At 37.3% G+C, this 20346-nt stretch overlaps 3 protein-coding genes across 3 annotated transcripts; all 3 read left to right on the forward strand.

Annotated features, from left to right (window-relative positions):
- The first annotated feature begins 1124 nt into the window (after positions 1–1124).
- Positions 1125–13398, forward strand: LOC137714948 (protein ENHANCED DOWNY MILDEW 2-like). Its single transcript, XM_068454113.1, has 19 exons — positions 1125–1260; positions 1523–1963; positions 2046–2142; positions 2592–2645; positions 2768–2910; positions 3017–3113; positions 3237–3335; positions 4922–5169; positions 5282–5404; positions 5491–6030; positions 6784–6937; positions 7043–7144; positions 8773–8865; positions 9493–9534; positions 10843–10953; positions 11567–11638; positions 11734–11852; positions 11973–12036; positions 12123–13398. Exons 2-19 carry the CDS (start codon positions 1554–1556, stop codon positions 13230–13232), a joined length of 3678 nt encoding a protein of 1225 aa, XP_068310214.1. The 5' UTR covers positions 1125–1260; positions 1523–1553; the 3' UTR covers positions 13233–13398.
- A 688-nt stretch (positions 13399–14086) lies between these two features.
- On the forward strand, positions 14087–15199 carry LOC137714187 (long-chain-alcohol O-fatty-acyltransferase-like). Its single transcript, XM_068453465.1, has one exon. The coding sequence runs from the start codon at positions 14108–14110 to the stop codon at positions 15158–15160; it is 1053 nt and encodes a 350-aa protein (XP_068309566.1). The 5' UTR covers positions 14087–14107; the 3' UTR covers positions 15161–15199.
- A 2181-nt stretch (positions 15200–17380) lies between these two features.
- Positions 17381–19002, forward strand: LOC137716500 (probable long-chain-alcohol O-fatty-acyltransferase 5). Its single transcript, XM_068455958.1, has one exon. It carries the CDS (start codon positions 17719–17721, stop codon positions 18823–18825), a length of 1107 nt encoding a protein of 368 aa, XP_068312059.1. The 5' UTR covers positions 17381–17718; the 3' UTR covers positions 18826–19002.
- Positions 19003–20346: the final 1344 nt, after the last annotated feature.

A 20346-nucleotide genomic window follows, 5' to 3' on the forward strand; every position in this document is an offset into this window, starting at 1 on the left:
CTTTCATGTGTTTCGTATTCTTTTATAGTGTTCCACGAGTTTCATAGTGTCGGTTTAGTGATTTTTTAATATTTATCGAAAATTTAAATATTTTTAGGTCAAAATGTTCATAAAATTAAATTTGGATTGCCTACATAATTTTTTTTTTAATAAGTTACTAATCCTAAATTCATTCTTTAATAATTTTGAATTAAGAATTTAACTTAAAAGGGTTGGAGTAGAAAACATATTTCTGGGTTAAAAATTTTAGGTTTTAAGGGTTAAACTTGGAGATGGTCTAAGAATTTAAAAAGATTGCAAAAAAAAAAAAGAAGAGAGCTACTAGATTCACACCATTGTCTTATTTTCTCACCCACGTTGTAATCCCACCCACATTAAAAAGTCAAAAATTTAAAATGCTATTTCGCCACCCACTATTATTCCCAAAATAACCTTTAATACATACATACTTATGAAATTATAAAATTGTCTCTTAAAAAAATATAACAAATAATATGTAAATGAAAACTAGTAAGATCTGCAAATTTAAATGGAAATGACAAAGGTATCCAAATTCAAAGAATTTGACATTGACAAATTCAAAAATACAATACACAAATTATTCTTCTACCTTTTCAATGGAAACATAATCTTCTACCTCTTCCGTAAAAGCATCATCTTCCATTTGTTCAATAAAAAAGTCATCTTCTAAGTCCATTGATATTTTTTTACTTTATATGAATGAAATGAGATAAAAATATGAGTTGGGGTTTAAGGTAGACAAATCGTCTCCTATGCCTAACTTTTTTTTTTTTTTTTTTTGTGTTAAATTAAGCAAAACAAGATAATTAATGTTCTTATTAGTCTTTTTGCAAATGGACAAATTTGTACTTAAAAATTCATTAAAAGGTGAGTGGAAAGATAAAATATTAAGATGAAAATAACATCACTAAAAAAGAAAATGATAATACAAATAAGTGGCAAAAATAACATTTTTAAAAGTACATATTTATTTTCATATATGCGTCATGAGTCGTGCGTTTAAAGACTACGTGCGTCATGAGTCGTGCGTTTAAAAGACTACGTGCGTCATCAGCCTCATCCCTCATCCTTTCTAAACGACATGTCGTTGCGCTAGACTGAGACCGGAGTAAACTGATTCGTTCATGATTTCCCATTCACAATTTTCCTCATCGCAAGCAAATTGGGGAAGCTGATTGAGGATTTGAGAGCGTTTGAGGAGGAAGTTAGGGTTTTCTTTCTTTCTGTCAATCCGATCAGGTTCACAATTCTTCAGTTCCCAGTTTCTTTTTTTCTAATTTTGCTTTTTAGGTTTCAAATTAAAAGCAATATTATCAAATCCGTTAATCCAATTTCGACTTTGGTTTCAAGAATTCCAGATAATTCTCCTAGCCCTAGAACCCAAATCCCAATTTGATTCTGTACCTTTTATCTCCCTCTACTGTATGTTGATTTTTGCACTGTGATTTGTCTCTGTTAGTGCTCTGCATTTTTAAAGTTCATTGTTTGATTACATGTTTAGGTGTAAATTGTAGTGTGAGTTGAATAGGGGCATGGAATCCTCAGACGATGAGGCAGAGGCGGTGCCACAATCCGTTTCGAATTACCATTTTGTAGATGACAAGGACGAACCCATCTCATTTCATGTTTTGCCAATTCAGTGGAGTGAGGGTGAGAGGCAAGATGGGAGGAAACTGGACATATTTGTGCGTGGCACTGCCGATAATGGGCTTCAGAAACTGTATAAGCATGTTATCGCATGGCGGTTTGATCTTTCCAATGTCGATCCTGAGATAGCGGTGCTCTCTAAGGAAAATAACTGGCTCAAGCTTCAGAAGCCGAGGAAGAGTTTCGAGGAAGTAATAAGGTCAATCTTGCTAACAGTGCAGTGCCTTCACTATGTGAGGAGAAATCCTGAGACATCCGGCAAATCTCTGTGGGATCACTTATCTAAAGTTTTCAGGTATCTTTCGATCTTTTAAACATCTCTTCTGTTTTCGCTCATTTTCTTACACCGAGGTTTGGCGGTTTCCCTCATTTTGCAGCTCGTATGAGGTCAGGCCTTCTCAGAATGACCTGGTGAATTATATTCCTCTAATTAGTGAAGCTGTTAAACGGGATGACGCATTAGCAAAGTGCAAGGTTCTGTTTAGCTTCTTTTCTTATCAATGTAACTGTATAATTTTTTATTCAGTTGTGCTATCTCAGTGGTTATGGTTGATATTCTTCAATATAGGTTTTCAATCTGAAATTTGGAGCAGGCAAACCACTACTGTTTCATCCTCCCCCTTTCTTGTTTTAAATGCAAAATTGAAACTTGTATTTGTGAAGCTTTGTGTGAACATGTTGAGCTGGACTACCTGCTTATTCATTAACTGAATGTGTGAACCTTAGACGGCGAAGCAAACTTTCTGCTATTTGAATTTTATTAAGATTCAAGCTTTCTCTGTACTTGCTCTTCTTTCACTTAATTTTGGCTTCATTGTGTTTTCACTTTATATTATTTCCTGTTCTTATTCTTCTGTACGAACTACAAACTGTCTTTATGTTTATGCATTGTTAATTAAAATTACAAACTGTGTTTTGAACAGTTTTTGGTCAACTTTCTTGAAGAGAAGCCCACCAAGAGGAAACTGCATGATGAGGTAATTTTCTAGCGTTTACTTGTTTTTGTCTTTCATTAGCACACTTTTATCTTTTAATTCTTTAAAGTTTCTTTTAGTTTCATGATATAGTGTTTGAGCCAGTGAACTCATTGGATTTTCAGGACATTCAAGCTACAACAAAACCTGGATTTATAGTTGATGACATGGAAGAAGATATGATTGATGCTGAAGACGAGTCCAGTGACGATGATAACCTGTTTGATTCTGTTTGTGCGTTTTGTGATAATGGTGGCGATCTTTTGTGGTATGCTTTGTTGGCTTTCTTATGACAATAGTCACGATATCGGCATATTTTAAATAACTTCATTTCCTAGAAGTTACTGCATAAATATATATTTTTTGATCTGTAGTTGTGAAGGGAGATGCCTAAGGTCATTTCACGCAACTGTAGAGGATGGTGAGGATTCTATGTGTGAAACCCTTGGCTTTACCCAGGATGAAGTAGACGTATGCTCTTCTTACTCACTTTTGTTGTGAATCCCCTTTTTTTTATTTTTTTATTTCCATTTGATTGTTTCTTTTTGTTACTGATATTATGATTATTTTTATTCTCTGTTTTGATCTTGGCAGGCGATTCAGAACTTCTTCTGCAAGAACTGTCAGTATAAACAGCATCAGTGCTATGCTTGTGGGAAGCTAGGCTCCTCTGATAAATCTTCAGGGGCTGAGGTATGAAATTTTTCTTCATAGCTGTGGACATGCTAGCTTGATTAGTTTAAGTATATAAATTCAGAACCAGGGACGTTTTAGTTTTTCTACACTGTTAGTAGCAAAGCAATACTGGTCTACAGTTTTCTTATTTTGTTTGTTCCTTTCATTTTGGGGAAGGGTGCTGCGGTTTTTTTTTCCTTTCCTTTGTATGTGTGGTACCATGATATATTGTTCTGCATTTAGCTGTTTGGGTTCATTTTCTAGTGTTAGGTATACTCGCTCAAAATATTCCGCTACACTCTGTTGATCTTTTTCTTTGGTCATACTTCCTTTTATGTCTTTTTGTTGTGCTTTTTATGATGCTATCTTAGGTTAGGACATTCATCTTGTGCTTGTAGTTCTTCATCTTTTGAGCATCATTTCTTGTTGGAATTTGTTTTAATTTTTTATATTATGCTTTCTTCCTTCTTGATTTTCATTCTACTCAGTGTAATCTTGCTACTAGGGTACCCTTTTGTTTTCCCAGCATTTTCCATCTTGCGCAGCGTTAATTAAGTGAATCTCCCTGGTGCTGATACCAATTTTTGTATGGTCGTTTTAGCAAGAGTTCTTTACCCATTTATTTTCCTGGTTAAATTTTTTTGTTCTTTGAAGCTTGGTTGTTGTTTTTGTAGTAAGAAATGTGTTTTAGTAATAGGAAAGTTGAGACACATAGAATGATAATTATCCTTACATCATCTGGATGAATAAAAATATGAATAATTATCCTTGTAGTTCTTCATCATAGAGAGAGTGGTACCACTTTAAACTCTTGGGAAGTGGAAACCTAAAGAGAAGCTAAAACATGTACTTTTATCTGAAGTACAGTTTCTTTGAAATACTTGGCTCTCCGCATCCGTGGTATGCTTATAATCACAATGCACATATGTACTATTTGGGCTCTTTTACTTTGACCAAACCTCATGAGTCAATTTCCAACAATGCAAAGCGATCAGGTGCAAACTCAACGCAAATTAATCATTTCAAATACCACCTTTGCATTCAAGAACCCACTGGTTAAACAGGGTTTAGTAAAGCAATTTGTTTTTTTGTGGGTCTGGCATTGTAACATTTCGTTGTTTATTTTATCTGGGAGGATTAGTCATATGTTAAATAAGCTTAATTGAGAGATACCTGTGTAGTGCCCACCCCGCATTATATTTCAATGATCCAAACTGTCTAAATTTTATGTCCTCAAAAAAACATCGTTGCAATGAAACACCCAAATTGGAAGTAGCTTAACCACTCATTTAAATGTCGTCATTTTATTGTTTTCTTGGAGCAGTCTTTGTCTTTTGTTTCAAGTATGATCTATGAAAGAAAAATACTCTGAATCATTAAGATATAATCCGGAGTGGGGGATTCGAGGTGTCCCTCTGATAAGATTATGCGAGTGATCCCTCAATAGAAGGGACTCATATACATACAGATATATATATCATCATTATCATCAGAGTATTATTCTGCCTTTCCTGCTTTTTGTATTGTCAGCATCGGTCATTGTCGTCATCAGAGTATTATTCTTATGTTTGGTATACGTAAATCATTTTTATCATTTCTGTTAGGTCTTCCCCTGTGTTTCTGCAACCTGTGGTCAATTTTACCATCCACGTTGCATTGCAAAACTCATTTATAAAGACAATGGAGTCTCTGCTGAAGAACTGGAGAAAAAAATTGCTATGAGTGAATCTTTTACATGTCCGATTCATAAATGCTGCATTTGTAAACAAGGAGAGAACAAGAAGAATCCTCAGTTGCGGTTTGCTGTGTGTCGGCGTTGTCCCAAATCCTACCACAAGAAATGCTTGCCGGAGTAATCTTCTTAATTGTTCTATTTTGTTTTTATTTTTAATATGCTTTTAGGAGACCATGCTTTGGTCTATTATCTGTGTATAGCTGGTTTATGCTTGAATTGCTTGTACCAGGGATATTGTATTTGAGAAAACAGAGAAAACAGAGGAAGATGAGGAGGAAGACGAAGAGGATGAAGGTACAACACCAAGGGCTTGGGAAGGACTATTACCAAACCGTGTACTAATATATTGCACGTAAGTATTATTTTTGTGAGCTGCTTTGTTAATTATTTTGTTTGTTTTAATTTTTCTGAATGCTTTTTTCTTTTTCCTTGGATTAGAAAACATGAGATAATTAAAGACATTGGAACGCCAATAAGGGACCATGTAACATTCCCTGATGTTGGAGAAAAGAGGACCAGTTTTGTTCGAAAGAAGACTGATTTTGTAGGGAAAAAGAAAAAACGGACATTAGAATCCCTTCAAGATAGAGAAAAATCTGTGAAAAATAAGAGAAGCCTTTCCGCTGAAGAATTCTGTAGGGGCCAAACTGCTCCTACGATATCTAAAGAGAAGCTGAAGTCATCTTCTGCTGCAAAAGTGGGTGGTAACAGAATTAGTAAAAAACTACCTTCTGGGTTAGATACATCAAGAAAGGTGAAAGCGAATAGTGCTTTGAAAAAGGAAGCTAAGATTTCTGTGGCTGAGGAACAAAAGACCTCATTGGGTGATCAGCTATATGCCTATATGAATAGGTCTAATCAAGTGAAGTCAGGTAAGCAGGGCAAACCTGATGGGGAGTGTGGTTTGGCAATAGGTAATCCTGCCTCAAAAACGTTGATCAGTGCACCACCATCTTTAGATGCAGCTACAGAGAGGAGGTAACTTCATTTAAATTATTTACCAATTCTGTTTTGTTTATACATTGTAACTTGTTACAGCAATTTTTTATAGCATTACATCTTTCATTTAATATGAGGGTGAGCCTTGGCACAAGGGAAAGGTTGCTCCTTTGTGACTGAAAGGTCAAGGGTTCGAGTCGTGGAAACAGCCTCTAGTACGGCTGCGTACGATAGATGTTCCACCCCATCCCCTGCGCGACCCCTGCAAAGCGGGGAGCCTTGTTGGCTCGAGCTCGCCCTTTTACCTCTTTCATTCAATATATAAGGGAGAATGCCTTGAAGTTGACAATTCAAAATACCAAAACTACCCCTATTCAACTTTCTAAAAGACTATTAAATATAATGGGGGTAATGTAGTAAATAACTAACAAGAATTTAAAAAGCCAAAGTAAGTTAAAATATTATGCATAAAAACCCATCTTGGTTGGGCTAGTGGTTACCCCAACATTAGTACCATCATCTCCATCTCATTAGTTTTTCTTCTAGTTTTTATAAAAATAACAAAAACCGTCAATTGGCTTATGCCAATATGTGTGACCGTGTTCTAAGGGGATAGTATATTTGAGAGTGTGTGTATTACTCCCTCTTTCTCCTCTCTATCCTCTCTACACATGCATGCACACACACACACACACGCATATTTGTTTGGATAGTTTACAAGGATTTACCACAGTTGCAGTCAATCTTAATTTAAAGTTTGTGTAGTTCTTTGATTTATTTCTTGCAATTCAGATTACTGGCTTTAATGAAAGATGCCGCATCTTCAATAACTCTGGAAGATGTTATAAGAAAGCGGCAGCGCACAGTTCCATCAACTCATCATTCCTCGTCCAAAAATGCTGTGGATAGGAACATTACACTGGGAAAGGTAGAAGGCTCAGTTGAGGTACATCCATGGGAAAATCTTAACTGTTATTTTGCACTGCACCAAGTGTGAACTTTTGATGATTTCTCTTATCATGCACTTGGTAATGTATCCACTGTATTTTAGGCTGTTCGAACAGCGTTACGGAAACTAGAGGAAGGATGCAGTACTGAAGATTCTGAGGCTGTTTGTGCTCCTGAGGTGGTTCACCAGATTTACAAGTGGAAGGTGGTTTCCTATTCCAGTCTCACTATCCTACAACTTATGATTAGGCAAAGATTATTCATCTTCATATTGTATTAAGTAATAGGTTTCCTGCTTTAATGATTGTTGTCTGTGTGCCTTGTATACTACACTTACACATCTCAGCTATTTGCCTTTTCTTTTAATTCGGATGGTTTGTGGCTCGGGTATAGGGTTGTAACCTAGCCAAGTTAAACTGAGTCTTGTAGTGCTCAAACGTAATTTGCTACGTTTTAGCTAAGCTTGACTAACTGGGCTCTAAGTAAGGTGTCGGATGTTGGTTCCAGGCACGGGGTTGGCTTGCATGAGTTTAAGCTGAACTTGAATTTGGCTCATATGCGGGACATGAGCTTAAAGTGTGACTTGACTTAATGACCCTAGGAAAATATAGATACATAAGTGAATAAAGAAATAAAGAATCATATAACAAATATAAATTTTAAATAGAGAAATTAAGGATACGGACCTCACACCTGTAGCACAAATACATGAGGCAACCTCAACTCAAAGAGAGTTGTCTTGTGATGAAATCTGAGTTAGACACTATCTTTTACTAGCTTGGCTTGTATTTTCTAGCAAGCTTTAGTATTTTATTTAAGTGGCTAGTTTCTTTACAAGCCAAGCTCAAACGAGCCAAGAACATTTAAGAACTTGAGCTGTATAGAGCTGACTGAACCTTACAAGGTTGGCGTAAGCTGTTATTCTTCATGCACATTATTCTAGGGTAGGCAAAGTGTTATAATTCTGACTCGGGTAGAGAAATCATGGCTTTTTTGATGAATAACTAGAAATATACAAGATTATAATAGTTTGGCAGAAATTTTGTCTACGTCAATTGTGATTTCTCTGGGTAGAGCAATCATGGCTTTTTTGAATTAATAATAGAGAAAAAATTACTCTTGTAAACCCTAGAACCAATCCCTCTATCTCTCTCGGCTGTCTCTCTGTTCTCTTGTGTTTTTGCCCCTTGCCGCACCCAGGCACCCTATAGGACTCCTACTCTAGTTGGGATAGGAAGAATACTTGCATTCCTACTCTGTTTCTGCTTCCAGAATTCCCAATCTAATTTTACAAGAAAGTTATTCTCTCCTAATCCTTGGAGTACAAGAATCTGTGTACCTTTAGCATTCCTAATACAATCCTACACAAAATAGGACTCTGACAAATGACAAACCAAATTCTAACAAAAAGTTGGTTTACTTTCAGTCCACACTTTGATAAGGAAGCCTATTTGGTCATTTGGTAATTGGTACATGACAAATGAATTCTATACATTGTAGCTAAGTTTGTGACATTTTACATTTTTAAATGTTAAGGAAACATCAAGTCTGTCCTTGTGTTCACTTGAAATGTAAAATGTGTAACGGTGAGCTTTTTGTAGCATCCCTTGTGCTCACACTCTATACTAAGTGCTATATTTGTAGCATCTCTCTCTCTCTCTCTCTCTCTCTCTCTCTCATCTTAATTTTTCTTTGTTACCTGTTTTCTCTTTCTCTTTGTGGTTGAGTTTGTTATGTGATTTTATATTCACGTAATATGTGTACTAAAGGTTCATCAGAAAACGGTTGTGTTGTACAGTTTCCCATTAGTTTGTTGATTTATTTTTGATGCAGAACAAGCTGAGAGTATATCTTGCACCTTTTTTGCACGGAATGCGCTACACGTCCTTTGGTCGTCATTTTACAAAGGTGGACAAATTAGAAGAGGTAATTTGGTTGTGTTCAGTTATTTCTATTTCAAAGTTGTAAAGCACTCTTGCTAACTTATTATTGCGTCCACTTTCTTCTCAGCTTGGGTTTTAATGAATTATTAAAACAGTGGAAACTTGCGTTTATGAACATGTCCACCCCACTCATGTTTGGTATGGTCGCTTATGCTTAAGATAATCTTGACATTGAAAAACTTGTGGTTTTGTTTTGGTTTCTCCAGTTTTAAAGATAATTAGATCCACATTGACATTTGGATTTCTTTCTTGAGTTTGTTTTCTGTTTAGAAGAAAGGTAAATTTTATCAGTAGACAAAGTCAAGAAGTTGCAAAATAATCTCCACTATTGGACAATAGGTCCACCAGTTAGACAAAAGAACAAGAATATCACCCACCAAAAAATTCAGTGCTGTGGATTTTGGTTTACTCATGCTTTCACAAATCATTTTGCGAATTAAACTCTGTTTGTATATACTATATGGTTGTTCATTTTTGCTTTACTCGTTCACATAGCTTTACCTTTTATCTCGTCTGCACACATTCACTTCATTAATCTTGAGCCGTTGAGCGTGTATTATGAGCTTCATGAATCCTTGAAGAATTCTAAAAGCTTGATTTTAATGTACAGATTGCTGATAGGCTGCATTGGTACGTAAAAGATGGAGATACGGTAAGGATCTATATGCTTATATCTGTGAGAATAATTTTAATACATAGTATATATGAGTGCATAGTATATCTTTTAACATGAAATATCTTTTGGATGTTTCTTTGAGTTATGCCCTTGATGATACTCTCGTTTGTCTTCGTGATATTTAATGATCTGAATTGAATCAATTAATTAAGCGCATCTGAATTGAATTCAAATGTTATTTGGTACTATATGCGTAATTGTTTATTTGCATGACTGGCTTTTTTTTCCTGGGTGTCTATTTTTTTCCTTAGAAGCTTCATAGCACCTGAATGCTTTATTTGACTGTTCACCTAGAGGTCAACTCAACTACAGATCATTATACTATATTCAGCATCTAAGTTTGTGATGACATGGATTATGATGATGATTGAAACTGTTGCAGGCTTGCAGCTTATTTTTATCAACAGAGTTTTTTCAGAAACTACTTCTAGGACCTGACATCTTTATGATAGCAGAAGCATGGAAATTTATTTTTGAAGAAGAAAAATTTAAGGAGATTAATGGTTTACTCCCCACTTTCTTTTCTTAGGTGATCTAGGACAATATTGCTTTGCTTCGAAATTGATGACAAGCCCTTTGTACAGTAATCACGATAAGGAACTATATAACAACGAAATTACTTAATTTAGGAAACTAAAGAACAGTGCTGCACTTCTTTTTTTTTTTTTTTTTTTTTTTTTTTTGGAAAAGGAGGATCTAGTGTACTTCAGAGGACTATTCCTTGGCTGGGCTGGAGATATTTCTATTCAGCCTTTTGCGTTTCTGTTAGTTAAAAGTTTCCACTTTGGCTGTTTTAGATGTATTTTATTTAGTGGGGCTACGCGGTCCAAGGTATTTTGTGCTGATTCTAGAATCAATAAAATTGTTTTTTTTCGTAGAAGAAATATTGAACCGTACTTTTTTTTTTTTTTTCCCCTGCAAGACTGCAACAGAAACATCTATTGCTGAAGAATTTATCACGATGATCTTTATGAACTTTTGTTTGACTTTACACAGTTGAACTTGTACTAAATATATTCACCACAGAAGTCATAAGCTAGTTGTTTGTTGGATGACTGTGTTCTTGTTCTCAAGTGCATATTATATGGTTAAGAAAGAGAATTGAGGTTGTTGTGATTCCTTATTAAAGGGGATATTAATGTTGGATCATAAGCTTAGGTTGTTAGGCAGGATTGGCCTTGGTTTCTTTATTATTACATATTTGTTTTTTCCAATGTTCCTTACCTCGCCTTCAAAATAATGTTGATTGGTTAGTACCTGATTACTTATGGTTCCAATGAACAGATAGTGGACTTCTGTTGTGGTGCCAATGATTTCAGCATCGTAATGAAGAAAAAGCTTGAAGAGACGGGGAAGAACTGCTTTTATAAAAACTATGACTTAATTCAACCGAAGGTAATAGTCATTCATATAAGTCCTTAATGTTGGTCAATCCCCACAAGTAATATTATCAATGACATGTGCATACATGGTTGCATTGTTCACCACATACCTTGTCAGTTAAGGGTCAATATATTTTATAATATATTTTTTGTAGTCGAGGGACTCATTATCCTTTTGTTAGAGGCTTTGATTCTGTGCAGCGGGGTCTATTGGGGATCGATTGAAGCTTATGAATAGTTCTGTTTTTCTATGTTCAACTGTAAGATTGTGATTAGTGAAAATTAAGAGTTTTGAAAAGGCTTGCTGTCTATGGGATAAATGCAAGTGCCAAACATATTTGTGCTTCCACTGTTAATGCCTACTGTATTTCAGACTTAGCTTTTATGAGGTTTGTAATTACTGCGGAATGCAATTCAAATCACCTGCACTGGGAGTTATATTGCTCATTCTTGCTTTTTTCATCCGCATTTTAAGTAAAAAAGATATTGTGATTAATTTTGTCTCTTGTATCGTGTCTATTTGTCATTCCCTATGCTGGGTTAAAGGCTGTTGTGCGTGCATTTTTACAGGCTTAAAACTTAAAAACTAGGAAACTGATTGTTTTATGTGGATTTTCATTTGGCAGAACGATTTCTGTTTTGAGAAGAGAGATTGGATGAAAGTACAACCAAAGGAGTTACCAAAAGGGTCACAATTGGTAGGAACTTGGTGCTTGTTTGTATTTGATCAAGACATTTGAATTTCTGAACCTTTATGTTAATTTCACTCTCCGCAACTTTGCTTCTTGAGCAGATCATGGGGTTGAACCCTCCTTTCGGAGTTAAAGCAGCTCTGGCAAACAAGTTTATCGACAAGGCTCTTGAGTTCGATCCAAAGCTCCTTATTCTTATTGTTCCACCAGAAACTCAAAGGTAGCTGCTAGCTGTTGTTCATCTCTCTCTCAAACACACAGAGGCATACATCAATGTGGCCATGCCTTTGAACTGGAATTCCATTTGTATATAGTTCCTTACATTTGTGTCTTTCATCAGGTTAAATGAAAAGAAATCGCCATATGATCTAATTTGGGAGGATAACCAGTTTCTGTCTGGAAAGGTATGTGTTTGTCCAAGAGGCTGTATCTTAATTATCTGAATAGAAATTTTACATTGGGAGTTAATTGGTGACTGGTCTCCTTTCAGTCTTTTTATCTCCCGGGATCTGTTGATGTGAATGACAAACAAATGGATCAATGGAATGTAACGCCGCCACCACTCTATCTCTGGAGTCGTCCTGATTGGTCTGCTGACATCAAGGCTATAGCTCAAGAGCATGGTCACATGTCTGCATCACAAGGGTATATGAAAGAGCATTCTGACTCTCTAAATCACGGTCGGTCAATAGGTAATAATGATCAGTATGGTGAAGCACCTATGCTGATTGATGATGATGGCATAAAAACCGATAGTCCCAAAGATGTTGAAGGTGGGGCTGTTGTGACTGAGGAACACAGAGAAAGCTCCTGTGAGAACAGTGGTGACATAGGTGGCAACGAGAGTCCTGGGGATGGTAACAACATTGATGAGACATGCAGGGAAATTCTGCCACGCATTGAGCCTGCTGAAAAAGGAGATCAGCACTCTGAGCCTAGCAATTCTGGTTCAAGCGTGAAGTACGGAACTACTTATGGTGGGACAAAGGTTAACATAGCTGATGACAGAGGTAGAAGAAGCTTATCCAGGAGCAGTGATGAGCCTTACTTGAGTCTGACTCATAGATGGTCCGCTGGTCCCAGTTCTGGTTATAGGGCTACAAACTTGGAGGAACCGTTTGTGGGGCACATGAGAGACAGATCGGATACCCTTGGATATAGACCATGCTTGAATGAGGTGGAAGATCCATTTAGGAGGGAGTCTGACGTACGTTCTCAGATTCGGCTTTATGGTCAGCAAGATTTTGGTCCTTTAAGAAGTAATTATCTAGTGGGTCAGGATTCTGTAAGTGCACAGATTGGATCGTATTCATCTCCTTACAGCCATAGTCATCTTGGTCTGACAGCCGAGTCATCTTACAGAATGAACACGTCCGCCATGCAGCGGTATGCACCTCGGTTGGATGAACTGAACCACACGAGGATGGGTGGCTTAGGATCTGAACCTGCTTTAGGATACGAACCGCACATGTTCAGCAGCAACGGCACTTTTGATCCCAGGGCACCCCGGCCTGGTCAACATGGTGGTTCCATCGGTTTTGCTCCCGGTCCTCACCAAAGCTATTCGAACCAAAATTCAGCAGGTTGGTTGAATGAGTAAAAGCATGTACCATTTGATCAGTGTGTTTTCCCTTTTGTGCTTAAGAGTAATAAATGTTGGTGTATATTATATACACGTGTTTTCGCAACTTTGTACTTCATGCCACTTCATTAGTTTTTTGTTCCTTGAACGGAAACGTATGATATTTTACTAGTTTGTTCTTCCATCCTATTTTCTTTCTTGTTTTGGCTGAATGAGTGAGTTTGCCTTGTTACCGAAGATATATTTGCATAACGTGATGTATCACGTGATACATGAGACGCTCACATGAGTTATATATCTCTAGTTACAATCAAGATTCTCCGCTGTTAGAGCATCTCCAACCAAAACCTTATTCTCTAATCTAATGTTGTTAAAGCAAAAGTAGTAATGCCAGGAGCTCTCAGGAGCCTTTGTTACTTTCTAATTTTAGGATTAGGAGCTCCTATAAGCGGGATCAGCGTGTGATTGGAGATGAATTTTCTTTTAATCCTCTTATTTAAGGTGTCCATTTGGATTAGACTTGTCCTATCTAGCTAATCCGGTCCAACAAGCATGGCTTAGAGACAACCCAAACAAAAGGATCCGCTTCTCTTCCCTTCCACTTTTCGTACACTTTCAGCCCTTCCTATTTTGTGCGGTTACGATTAAGTCATGTTAACATTTTATATTGATTTTTTATAAAGATAATAAGACAAAAAATCATAGTAACATAAAATGTTGACGTGGTTTAACCGTGACCGCACAAATAGAAGGAGATAAAAGTGGGAGGGCAGAGAAGCCAGTTCCCAAAAAAGAGCCAAGGAAAGAGGGGAGTAGAATTCTAGAAAGAAAAAGAGACCAGACCAGGGGAAGCTAGAGAGAGAGAATAGAATTTTAAAAAGGAGACTAGAGAAATGGAGAGTGAAACCAACAACTTCATCAAGGTATGGATCTTAACCAACATTTCTCTGTGTTATTGTTTCTACATATCATCTAGAATCCCAAAGGGCATCCTCAGGCTTATCTCTCTCCTCCCCATCTTCTATCTCTTCATCATCCTCCCCTTCAACCTCCACTCCTTCCACCTCGGTGGTCCCACCACCTTCTTCCTGGTTTGGTTTGGCATATTCAAGCTCCTCCTCTTCTCCTTTGACCTTGGTCCTCTCTGTGCACCCCCACCAACTCTCTTCCAGTTCATCTCCACGGCTATCCTCCCCATCAAAATCATACAAAACCCCACAAACTCTGAGAACCCAAATTACCCAGTTGGTAAAACTGTTGCAAACATGCCTAAAATGTCGGTTTTGTTTGCTGTAAAAGCCTTGCTTTTGGCTTTGGTCGTTAGGTCATACGACTACAGGCAACATTTACACCCCTATGTCATATTGGCCTTGTACTTCTGCCACATGTACTTGGGGCTAGAAATTGTAATGCCCCTGTGTGCGACCCCGGCTCGAGCTCTTTTCAAGTTTGAACTCGAGCCGCAGTCCAACAAGCCTTACCTTTCCACTTCCCTTCAAGACTTTTGGGGCCGTAGATGGAACCTCATGGTCACAAATATTCTACGGCCTACCACGTATGATCCAGTGCTCCGTATTTCGAAGCGTGTGGTCGGGCTTCGGTGGGCCCGATTTCTCGCTCTGATGTCTGCTTTTGCAGTCTCAGGTCTAATGCATGAGGTGATTTATTATTATCTCACACGTGTATCTCCTACATGGGAAGTGACGTGGTTCTTTGTGCTACATGGGTTGTGCGTGGCAATCGAGGTGGAGGTGAAGAAGGCGGTGGCCGAGAGATGGCGGTTTCACCCGTTGGTTTCGGGGCCGTTGACGTTGGGGTTCTTGGCTGTGACAGCCAATTGGCTGTTCTTCCCTCAGCTGCTGAGAAATGGCGTGGATGTCAAGGCTATAGATGAGTATCCAGTTATGGTAGATTTTGTCAAGGCACACATGCCCTTACTGTCATGAAAAAGACCTATTGCTCCAATTTGTGTGTTTTCTTATGAAACCTATTGCTCCAAGGCACGCATACACTTTTTTTTTTTTTTAATTGTTGTGTATGAGATTTAAATTCAGAAGCTTATTTAGAAAAATAATATTCTAGTGTCACTACAAGAAATGACAACGTAAATATTTTGGCATATACAACAACCGTTTCATATTTTGGTCCAAGCTCCTATTGGCAGACAAATTTTTTTATGTCTTTTTCGTTGTGAACCTTGTGATTAATTACAACCATGTCAATATGATGTTCGAACTAACGGCCCTTTGAAATTACAATTAGGGCGTAATTAGATGGAAATACCCATATGATCTTTCTTTTTTTTTGAACAAAAGTGTTAGCGAGTTAAATATGATTGTCGTTAATAAGAGATTGATATTTGGTTGTAATGTCATTGTTCTGTCCCAACGTTTATTGGGTTTCGGCTCATGCATAGTTCCTAAGTCTTACTGTAAATGGTAAATCAGAGTTTTTATGTTCCCTAAGTCTTATTCTTCATGGTCATACAAAAGATCTTCATAAAAATTGGACTGCCCACTTAGAGCCGTCATTGTTGGGATTCAAGAAGTACGAATTCACTATGTTTCGGGTTCAAATTCTTCCTAATCTTAGGACTTTGGCTCCCCAGTCTGATACAACTGCCACAGAAGGCTTGAACTACAAAATGGTCCTTAAAAAAGAACTCTTGTGCTAGTGATATAAATTCCTACTAATTTAACGGATGGAATGGAGTCACATTACTCTTGGGAGCTTATTCAGGGTGTTATTTGCGCAACTTCTTTTCAAAGTAAATGACATTACAAAATCTGTGAATGTTTTAGGATGGGTACTAGTTTAACTTAGAGGGGTGAATAGGTTTCAACTTAAAAATCCAATTCAAATTCAAATTCAATTTAATTTTCGCATGCACATCACATACCAAAATATCCTAAAAGATAAATAAAACGTGCACATGATATAGGATTTAGCGAGGCAAAATTCACCACTGAGAAAATTCTCGGGCTCCCAAGCCAGGATAACACTAAGAGAAATGAGCACATAAAGACTTACAAAACTCATCAACTAGACACACATGATAGTAGGCAGTTTTGTTTCCGCGCTTTGGTACTCGATCTTTTTTCAGCCTATGAGTGGAAGGGGTACGACACTAACGCGACAGTTAGTTACTTTCTCCTCAAGCTTTGCAAGATAGTAACACGATCACGAAGAATATATGGAGTGAAATGATTTTGACAATTAACCAACTGGACACATTTTCATAATTCATTTCGATTAAAGCCAAACAAAAATCACATGAAAATATGAATTTTCTCTTAGAACTGTTGGGGCTGAAATATTGGACTTGGGCCGAAGGTGGGTAATTGGTGTTAAGGTTTAATTCTTGGCACATAGATAATCCTTCGGGCTAGATGATATCAAGATATCCAGCCCATAATGGGCTTCAGCCGAGTGCTACTGGATGTCCACCCGATTAATCTATTTTTCTCATTAATTTTTTTTTTTGGAGAACATTTTTCTCATTAATTTGTCACTTATATATTCTTCTAGTTCGGTTACGCATCTCAAGATTCCGTGTTGGCGAGTTGCAATATGCTAACATTGTATTCCTTGCACTAATGAAAGTAATCAAGATTTAAAATCTAGCACTCACAATTGACCGTGCAAAGCAAATAGTATTCCACAAAGGTGGCTTCGAAGTTTGATTAATATTCGGTATTGAACCGAATGACTTTTCTTTAACGCTTATTTTCAGCTACCCCTCTTATTCTTCATAAAATCTCGATTTACTTCATACATTTTATTTTGTCTCACTTCACTTCATACACTGTTCTTTTGTGTTTCCCTTTACCAATTTCGCCAATTGAGTTAAGAAAATCATTAGTTTCGCTAATGTGTAATGGACCCTTTGGTCATTTCAACAATAAATATAGGAATAGGTTAAAAAGTTATAATTATATTTTGCGAAAATTAAACAATTTAGAGTTGTTAATATGAGAAAATTTAAGTATTTTGGTGGGGTTTTTGGCTTTTTGATTTTCAAGCTAGAGTGATTTTGAAGTTTCAAGTGTCCCAAATCGGAAATTAAAAGTGAAAAGACCAAGCCCTTAACATTTTTCTCAACTCAGTTAACGGAATGGAACAAAATGAGATATAAAAAATGAGTGGGGTGAAATAGAATATAATTGAGGATGAGAAGTAAAGTGATATTTTGTGAAGAGTACAAGGGCACATAACTAAAAATAAAAGTAGGGAGCCTCTTTTTAATCAAACGTTGCAACCCCACAGTAAACACGTGGTGCCTTGAAAATTTGCATGTTCTTGGGGGTAATGAGGGCGCATTGTTAGGTTGGTACATATTTCACCTCCTTACAAACAGTTATAAAAGAAGGATAAAAGTGAGAAGGTCGTGATCATGATATTATTAATATTTTTGAAAGCAATCTGGGACACAAAATTTGCATGCTCATGATAAGGTAAGCCGATAGATCATAGGTTGAGGAGCAGGTGATGGCAACGAACTTTGATGAAACAAATTAAAAAAGTATCAATCAATCAACCGATCATGGGATCAATGGAGGAAGAAATCAAGAGCTTAATCAAGGTATGCCTTTCCATCTTTGCCTCTCTTTGCTACACCTATTTCATAGCTTCTAAAATCCCCAAAGGCAAACTCAGGCTCCTCTCTCTCCTCCCTATTTTCTACCTCTTCACCACCCTCCCTCTCTCTCTCTCCACCGCCCTCCCCGCCGGAGTGTTTGCCATGTTCATTACCTGGGTTGGTAGCTTCAAGCTCCTCCTCTTCTCCTTTGGTCATGGCCCACTTTCATCTGACCCACCCCTAAACTCCCTCCTCCTCTTCATCTTCACTGCTTGCCTCCCAATCAAAACATCTCAAAAGTTATTTCCAAATTTGGAAAGAACCCCTAAGTTGCCTCTGAATTTGCCAACCAAAATCTTGCTTTTCGGCATATTGGTTGCCCTAACTGACTACAAAAAACATTTGCACCCCAGAATTCTATTAGGTCAGTATTGTTGCATGTTGTATCTTTTTGTGGACGTGTTAGTAGGCGTAGCCAACGCAACGATGCGAGCGGTTCTCGGAATCGAGCTCGAATCGCCGTCCAACGAGCCTTACCTTTCAACTTCGCTACAAGATTTTTGGGGTAGGAGGTGGAACCTTATGATAACAAATACGTTGCGCCAGACTGTGCACAAACCCGTGCGGTCAGCGGCCGAGACCTTCTTGGGGACTGCATGGGCCCCACTGCCGGCCGTGTTAGCCACGTTTTTGGTATCGGGTTTGATGCACGAGCTCATATACTTCTACATGACGCGTGCGACTCCCACCTGGGAGGTTACGTGGTTCTTTGTTCTTCATGGGGTGTGTTTGGTCGTCGAGTTCGGCGTGAAGAAGGCGTTGGGTGGAAGGTGGCGGCTGCATTGGGTTGTGTCAACAGCGTTGACCATCGTTTTCGTGGTGGCCACCGCGACTTGGTTGTTCTTTCCACCGTTGGTCAGGAACGGCGTGGATACAAGAGCTATTGAGGAGTGCAAGGAATTGGTAGAATTTGTAAAGCAAAAGTTGAAATGGGACCAATTTTCATGGCCGATCATTTCTTTAGGACATTAAACTGTTAGCATGGGAATCCAAAATTTTTTTCTTTAGTTTGCACTTTTGTCGTAAAAGGACTCCTCTTAAATTTGTGTACAATGGAAGGGTTTCAAACAATGGAAGTGAATCAAATTATTTGGAGCTAGTTTGATATTATTGTGTTTTAAAAAAAATTGTTTTTGTTATGTTGTGTGAATAAATAGCTGTAAAATAAAGTTGTTGAGTGTTTAGTAAAAATTTTCTTGTAAAAATGCTTTTAACATAAAAAAAAAAAAACAAAGTACTTGAGTATTTGGCAAATTTTTATATAAATTGTTGTAAATATGCTAAATAACTAAAAATGATATGATATTTAATGTAATATAATAATTATCAAAGAGAATAATGTAGGGTCAAAAATTGTAGTTTATAAAATATATGAGGGTATACTTGTCATTTGAAGCTTTCATTAAATAGGCACTAATCATTATGTTTTGAAAAAAGAAACATTTTGTTTAGAAGCTTAGTAGACCATTCTTCTACTTTTCTATGTTTTTTTACTGTTATTAAGAGTAGTTTAAAATAGTAATATCATTCTTACCGTATTATCTTATTCTCCTACCCACCTTAACTTAAAAAATGAATGGGGATGATGAGTAATTATCGAGCACCTACCTTGTGTGTTTAGTCATATCATATGTACGGATTCGTAATGGGTAGGGGGGTGTTGGTGGAGAAGCATTGACGGTTGAATGAATTTTGAGGATGTGTTTTTTCCCAGAAGCTTTAATGCAAGGAGTTGAATTCTCTCTTTTTTATTTATTTATTTTTTTCTTCCTCTTCTATTTAATCGGCCATCATTAAATCATATAAATATCTTATATTAATTTTGAAAACAGAGACAAAAGCAAAATGTAAAACCAATTTTGCCTGCTTGCTTTGTAGATCATACTCGCGGACTTGTACTCGACGACAAAATTGAATTGAAAGGAAAATACAGGTGGGAGATTGTGGCTTTTTTTCCTTCTCCACCCACCACTACCAGACAACCGTTTACCCATCCGACCGATTGTAAATTCACCCTTATGCAAAATGACTCTAAATATCTAAAAGGTCAATCAACCAGAGTTCACCGCATAAACATTAGTCATTGTTGACCAACAAAAAATATTACTGATTTTCTTTATAAAAATAAAAAGTGAATATAATGAAAAACAAAGAACAATCAAAATCTCATCGGATCCCCATTTGTCAAGTCCACACCCGCTGCACATTCTGCGGCACGGCGGCACTGATCCCGACTCCGTCAATCTATCTCCTCTCTCTCTCTCTCTCTTCCTCACGAGGTGTTGCCATGTCCGCCTGACTAGTTCACGACTGTTATTTGGTAAGGATGGTTCAGAACCGTGGTAGTTCCACAATGGTCGAGAACTTGGGCGGTGGTGTTTGTGTGGCCAAGAATTGGGTGGTGTTGTTGGTGTGTTTTGGGGTTTTAAGGTGTTGTACGACTGTGAGGGGTTTGAGTTTAGGGTTTGTTATTGCTGTTATATTTTTTAGTTA

The sequence above is a fragment of the Pyrus communis genome, chromosome 14, assembly GCF_963583255.1.
Source record: "Pyrus communis chromosome 14, drPyrComm1.1, whole genome shotgun sequence".
NCBI lineage: Eukaryota > Viridiplantae > Streptophyta > Magnoliopsida > Rosales > Rosaceae > Pyrus > Pyrus communis.